The following is a 7,926-nucleotide window of genomic DNA, read 5'->3' as shown; positions in this document are numbered from 1 at the left end:
TGAGTGGCTAATCTCTTTATTTTGGTTGACTTGTGCTAAAACCCTTGGATATATGTGGGGTTTGAATGATTCATGCTTGATTGTCATTTATCTTATGTTTATGATTCTAGTTCATAATTCGTGTGGTTGTTTAATACTTTGATCATGAGCTTGGTACTTGAATGAGAAACTGTTGGTTTATTTCTTTGGTTTAGCATTCAATCATTGAATTTGCTTAGAACATGGGCTTTATGATGGAATAGATTATCTCTAGCTAATGGATCATGAATCCTTTATGGTTGTGTAAGCATTGGCATCCTCCAGAAATTGGGGATTCCTTCATTCTTAAGGCTAATCAATTTTCTTGGGTCCATTGCTTCAATTGAATCCTTGATTTTGATTAAGAAGGTGTGTTGTGGGATTCCCTAACCTCCATACTACCTTTGAGGAAACTCGACATATCATGCTTCATGATTGTTATAACCAATTTGGTATGAATGATAAGCTTGCATATTGAATCCTAATGATAAACACACAAATGTATATTGTGTTGAATTGACTTGGTTGACCAATTCTCTCAAACATTTGAGCATCTCACCATCTTTCTTAATTGCAAGTATTTTATATCTTCAAGTCTTTTAGTTTTCATGCAATCACACCCCCCCCCTTTAGTTTAATTGTAGTTAGTTAGTTTTATTACACTTGTTCTATTGGATTGCATTGGTGATTGAATACAACCATTTAGCCAAGGATTGATACCCCTTTCTAGCATTATATTACGTTTTATTTGCAAGCAAAGGGTTTAATTTTCTAGGTGTACTAGACATCCCACCAACTACAATCTCTTGTCTTCGGTGTTTCCCTGCGAGATCGACAAGATTCATGTGTTTTTTGTTCCAGATCTGACAGATATCACAAGTACACTCATTTTATTACATTTATTTACATGTGTTCAGTATTTTCATTAATTTTCATTTTTCCACAACTTATGAAAATGAGTTTTTTGTTATTATTTGCAACAAATTCTTCCCCGATCTTGCTCTGATGTGTTGGTTTACGTAATATTTTTGTTGGTGTGCTTTAGATCTCTATCAGATATGGCAGTTTACTCCTAATTTTTTAAGTTTTTTCCCTTGAGGCCTTGAAGTTTTAAGCTATGAATACATTATCTTTTTACATATTTGATGTCGATATGAATACATTATTTTTTTTAAATATCTGATGTGGATATCTTATGGATCTTAAACTTTAACTATAATGAATTTTGTGATTAAACAGTGAACGAACAAAATTAAGATGTGAATAAACAATATTAAGCTATGAACGAGTGTATTAAGTTGTGAATATTATATGGATTTTGTGTTAAAATATGAGTGATTTGTGTATCAAGTTGTGATTGTAGTGTTTTAAACTGTGATTTGACTGCATTAAGTCGTGAATTTCCTATTTAAACAATAACTTGACTATATTAAGTTGTGAGTTATCTGTATTAATTTATGAATTTATTGTATTAAGCTATAAATTTTGCGTATTAAACTGTGAATTAACTGTATTAAGTGTTATAAATTGATAAAATGTTTGTGAATGCATACGTTTTGTTTATTGAACTATGACTTTATTGTATTAAGAGGTGAATTTTATATATTAAGCTTTGATTTTTGTGTTTTAAACTGTAAATTGATTGCATTAAGTTGTGAATTTTATGTTTAAATCGTGAATTGACTATATTAAACTGTAAACTTTGTGTATTAAATTGTGAATTGTCTGTATGAAATTGTGAATTGACTGGTATTAAGTTGTGATTTTTTTTAATAATTTTTTGCTTTTAAAATATAAGATGAAAGAACCATTATACACATATATGATTTTATATAATTTTGAATAAAGTATGTAAAATTTAAATTGTGAATATTTAAGTAAATAACTTTGAAATAAACACTAGCTTATAGATCTGAAGGTACATATATAAGTTTTAAGTTGAAAATATAGTTGTGAATTTATAATTTTTGTGCATTAAATTGTGAATTTATTATATTAAGCTGTGAATTTTGTGTATTGAACTGTGAATTGACTGTATTAAGTTGTAAAAGACTGTATTAAGTTATGAATTTCTAATAACTTTGTGTTGAAATATGAATGATTTATGTATGAATTTTTGTATTAATTTTCTTGTGAATATTTTTATGGTATATATATGAACAAATTACTAAAATAGTCCCTGTGGTTTACGAAATTATATGTTTGGTCCCTATTGTCTTTTTTGTACTCGCATCGTCCCCGTTGTATGTTTCTTTTACGTTTTTGGTCCCTGATTGACTTAAAAGGACTAAAAGACCCTTCTTGATTATTTTAATTGTTTTCTTTATTCAAAAGTTATTAAAAAGAGAATGTTTAATTATATGTGGGCCCACCAACCTTTTATACATCACGTAACAGTACTTTCGTCAACCTCATTCATCTTCTACACCAAACACTTCAACCATCAACCCCCAACAAACTCTCGGCCTCCATTCTCTTACCAGAAACCTCCAAGAACAACCTTCACCCTCTCAACACTTCATCCCCACCCATCGATTCCCTTCTAAAGCCGCAATCTACTCAAAATCCGTCTCTCCCTCCTCTCTGAACTCAAACCTAAAGCCACCGATCTCCACCTTAACTGCCCCTTTGGAGCCGTCAGAGCTGCCGAAAAACTATAACTCTAAAGTTGCCTGCGCCCAAGGTCTCAATCTCTTCGATCTACTCCTTTTTATGTTACATGTCTTTGTTTATTTTCCAACAGATGCAATTACAAGACTTCTTTGATCTTTGATGTACTTCTCCGCTTCCTCATGTTGCCTATTAGAAGCTCCAACCAACCGCACGTCAGTTTATGAAAAGATTTATGGTAGGCGATTCAATTTGGATAACACCACCGATGTCATCAGCCTTCTTCTCTTTTACCCGTTCGAAACAAACCCTCCTGATGCAAATTCCGATTTAGGGTTTGTGTTGTTTCTAATTAGATTCCGGCAATGGTAAACACTGATGTATCAGGGACCGTCCGAGTTCAAAAAAAAGTTAGGGACCAAACATGCAATTTACGTAAACCATAGGGACTATTTTAGGAATTTGTAATATATATATATATATATATATATATATATATATATATATATATATATATATGTGTGTGTGTGTGTGTGTGTGTGTGTATGTGTGTGTGTAAGAATGTATCAGTTTTTATAATTATTTTGCATTCAACTCCGAATAAGTGAACTAATTAGTTTATTAAATTGTGAATATAATATTTATGTGACAACCTGAAAAATTCTAGAGCAAAGTAGGTCTAAACTCTAACGAGATACTAATAAAATTCACAACATACTTGATGCAATGGAACTTTGGACACCAAGGGAGCAAGATTATACAAGTTCATGTGTATAAACACTTTTGAAAGCCAAGTTTGAATGAACCTTTCAAAGACAAATGAAGTCAACAAAACATTAAGGAGTCAAAAGGAGTCAACACAAGTTCAAGTAATATGTCTATGAGCATGCTATGGTATACTACTTAAGGATTTCAAGTTTTAGAACCTTGGAACACCCTTGGACCAAAATCAATTACTTTAAAGATGCTAGGACCGAAAACACAATTCCTAAAGCCCATCATGGCCGAAAACCCAAGCTTATTGGACCGAAATCCTATTCTCTAAGGTCCATTATGACCGAAATCACTCTTTTGTGCGTGATTTGGGTGATTTCGGTCATGGTTGACAGTAAACTCATTACTTTGACCGCAAACACTTGCAATTTGACAATAAACTCCTTAAAATATCTAGATATTTTATCTTATTCAGCTTCCAATGTGATAATTCCAGTAACCAACGCAAACATCAACTCAACCTCCTATCTTTACTTCATATATAAGTCACAACTTAGGATCATTTCTCATTTTTACCTCCAGTAGACGAATCACTCTCATTTCTCTCTCAAATACTAAAACCATTCCTTCATACTTAAGATCAAGCAACTCCAGGAGCCCATCTTTCTTCTATCATAGTTATAATATTTGGTAAGTATTATTCACTTGTTTTATGATTATACAACACGTAAGCTCTTGTTTCATCAAATACTCACATATTAATATGTGTATAAAACCATTAGGATTACGACATCTTTCCCGTGCTCTAGCTCGAAGTCACCATATTTATCTCGTTATCTAATCGCGACTACATATAAGGTGAGTTCATACCCCTACATTTTTAAGACTTTTTCTATGTTTTAGGGGGGAATACAAGTAACACACAATAATATTTTCATTATAACGCGGACATTTTAAATACGTTATTATACTATTTTACGAAAAGCGTTAAAAACACGAAATGGTTTTACTATCAATCGCGTGTGATTTCACGAACAACATTTTGATAATCATTACATTATATATATATATATATATATATATATATATATATATATATATATATATATATATATATATATATATATATATATATATATATATATATATATATATATATATTTCAAATACAAAACGTCCATTTTTATCGAAACTTTACAAATATAGTTTACGAAACTTTACCCCTTTGTAACTCGTTGAGCAAAGGGTAAAAACGATATAAAATACACATATCTCCGTTTTACGACATTTTCGACGTTATCCTGGAAATATGGGATAACGTCAGTTATAACCGTTTTATTTCAAAAACACGTACACTCGTTGAATGAATTTGTGAGACGCTATCTTCATCGTACCTAACTGAGGCATATAGAAAGTCCTGTATTTATACGCGGAATCTCCGATACGAGAGCGTGATACTTGTGTATAGATCTATACGGGACTGATGATCCCACACCCTGGTTGTTAGCTACAACCAGACTGACAGGTTATGGGTGACAAATGTCATAAATAACTCGGCGCCTGAAAAACGACGAGGCAGGTACCACATCTTAAAAGCACGGTTATAGAAACTCACATATTGAGACGACGATACGTTTGTTTTACACGAAAACACACTTCTTCATATAGTTTTATATACGAATAAAACTACGTATTACTACTTTAATGTATGGAAAACGCTGGTACATTTTGGTTTGGAACTTTTACAACTTACATCTTATTGATTAGAAAATATTGGATTTTCTGGAATAAACATTATCATATTACAAGTAAACGGCTTACATATCATTATTAGAAAATATTGGATTTTCAGGAACAAACACCCTTATTTTACAAGTGAACGACTTATATTTCATTAATAGAAAATATCAGATATTCTGGAAACAAACACGATATTTTTTCATAGAAAGGCTTACTAATTTCATATAAACTCTTATGAACTCACCAACTTAAATGTTGACACTTTTTCAAACAACTTGTATTCTCAGGAAACTAGTAAAACATGTAAACACCAGCTTTTGAGGATGGAGCGCTAAGGCGTCAAACAAGTCTTTTGTCATCATATTGTAATTGACTTTTGAAACATGTAACACTTACAATGATATAACTTTTTCAATTATATATATGATGGTCATGTTTGCTTTCTTTACTATTATTCAACTGTTATGATACAATACATGAAAGTCATCCACCCCCGGACGTTTCCGCCATCCTGGTTTGGGAGGTGTGATAATTTAAGCTGTCAATCAATGATTTTATATACATATCTGATATGGAAGGAATGATGGTTACTACAGTAGCACAAGTGGTTGGTGGTGGTAGAGTATAGGTTTGACTTTTTGTAATGTGTAAATTAATATGTAATGGATTGTATTATGTTGTGATATTTATGTATTAAACTAAAAATAAATTGTATTAAATTGTATATTTTATATAAATTTTATGTTAAAATATCAATAAATGTATGCATGAACATATTAGACTGTATATTATTGAATTAATATGTTTATTAAACTATGAATATGATATTTTAAACTGTGAATATGTCATATAAATGATATATTTTTTTAAAGAAATCTACTATTTAAAAAAGAATATTAAATTTGTCAATGCATAATTTTATTTTATTTTTTTATTAAATTTTATATATTTGACTGTAAAAATAAAATGATATTTATTAAAGTATTACCAAAAAAATAAAAACTACAACGTTCTAGTTCTATTAAGCTGTAACTACGACCAACAAAATGCAACTAAATTTAATGTTAACCCTAGTGTAAAAATATGTAAAGTATGTAATGTAAAAATATATTTAACATAATATTAATGTTTGTGTGTGTAGGAGTGTGAGAGATAGACTCTATGTGGGGAATGAGAGTATAAGAATTATAGAATGGGAGGAGTGGTATATATAAAGAGACTGGTGTGGTGTATAATATCCCTTCCTTCACCTATTCGCCATTTATCCATCTCCTTCGATCGCCAGTCATGGGCAACTGCCAAGCCGTCGATAATGCAAGTCTCGTATTACAAACCCGAAACGGTAGAGCTGAGAGGTTCTACTCACCCATCTCTGCCGCCGAGATCATGAAGCTCCACCCTGGTCACTGTGTCGCCCTCCTCCTCACCACCACCTTCTACTCCTCCCCTCCTTCATCTTCCTCCGACGTCGACCACCACCACCATCGACATCCCAACAACAACCCTGCAAACACCAATCAGCCTCTTCGTGTTACTCGCATCAAGCTTCTCCGTCCCACCGACAATCTAGTCCTTGGCCATGCTTACAGACTCATCACGAACCAAGGTTGGTTTATATGTTTATGTTTAATTTCTTCTTTTTCGTCCGATTTGAGGAAATTGTATGTTTATAACAAGCTAATTCATTACTTAATACCCTTTTTTGATTTTGCAGAAGTGATGAAAGGATTAAAGGCAAAGAAAAACGGAAAATTGGATAATATTAAGGATTTTTTGCCGCCGGAGTCTGCCGGAAAAACCTCAGCAAATTCAGATTCTGGAGCAGCATCCACAAGATCTACTCAATCGGGGAAAACCCACCAACAGGTCTAAATAGTTTCTAGTTACTCTCTTTATGGGTAACCTAATTTTATGAAAAAATAGCTCATCGATTCAACTGGGTTAATTATGTAGATGAGGAAAACAGATAAACATCGGCAGAGGACGGCGGGTCCGGCGAACTCTGCATCCACCGGAATCAAACCAAGAGGGTGGCATCCATCATTAAACAGCATCTCAGAGGCAACAAGCTAGCTTAATTAGCTATGTTCATATAAATTTTAATTTCTTTTCCGTAGAATTCTTGTGGGAAGATGGAGATTGCATTTGGAGGCATGATGAATGATGCAATTTCTTGAAAAATGAGATTTTGTTTTAAATTGTTATTAATGATTTTGTTGTGTTTCAAGAAATGCTTTCCTTCATTCTTTGTTTCCGTTGAACATGCAATCCTCTCCACCATTGTAATTATTACTCTTCTTGTCTACTTTTACCAATAATCATCCATGGTCAATCTTGCCAATGCTTTTTCACTGAATTTTGTTATGAAAAGGGGTAAAAGAATATAAAAAGTATATGATCAATCATTAATATTAATATTTTATAAATAAAATAGAACTAAGTTTATATATTATAATGTAAGAGAAACTCCGATAGTTTAATCTTAACTTTTATTTTTTGAACAATAAATTCTCTTATTGTTTATATTTTGTCCAAAATAATGAAATATTTTTTATTTTCTTCAACAAAAAATAACAGATTATTGTATAAAATTAGATAATCTCGACTGTACTTTTCAAAAAATAAATGTCGAAATTAAACCGTAAACTGACCGAAAATATTACGACTTTATCGAAGATTTCTCAACAATGTAATATACAAGTCTACTAATTTCTATAGAAGATTTATTATTTGTTGCAACCGCTAGCTAATATAGTAACTTTAAATCAATTTAAAGCATGAAAGATTTTGAATTAAATCAAAGCCATATTAAAATTGATCTGAGAGTGTAACAATTCCGATTAA

The 7,926-nt window shown here is 31.7% G+C and overlaps 1 protein-coding gene across 1 annotated transcript; it reads left to right on the top strand.

The window, feature by feature from the left end:
• Nucleotides 1-6,275: 6,275 nt before the first annotated feature.
• LOC145168573 (uncharacterized) lies at nt 6,276-7,433 on the top strand. Its single transcript, XM_079087355.1, has 3 exons — nt 6,276-6,688; nt 6,797-6,948; nt 7,036-7,433. The coding sequence occupies exons 1-3, from the start codon at nt 6,370-6,372 to the stop codon at nt 7,153-7,155; spliced, it is 591 nt and encodes a 196-aa protein (XP_078943481.1). The 5' UTR covers nt 6,276-6,369; the 3' UTR covers nt 7,156-7,433.
• Nucleotides 7,434-7,926: the final 493 nt, after the last annotated feature.

This window comes from Lactuca virosa, chromosome 4 (assembly GCF_052849685.1).
Source record: "Lactuca virosa cultivar CGN04683 chromosome 4, Lactuca_virosa_CGN04683_v6, whole genome shotgun sequence".
Classification (NCBI taxonomy): Eukaryota; Viridiplantae; Streptophyta; class Magnoliopsida; order Asterales; family Asteraceae; genus Lactuca; species Lactuca virosa.
This window is presented reverse-complemented; position numbering and strand designations above follow the sequence as displayed.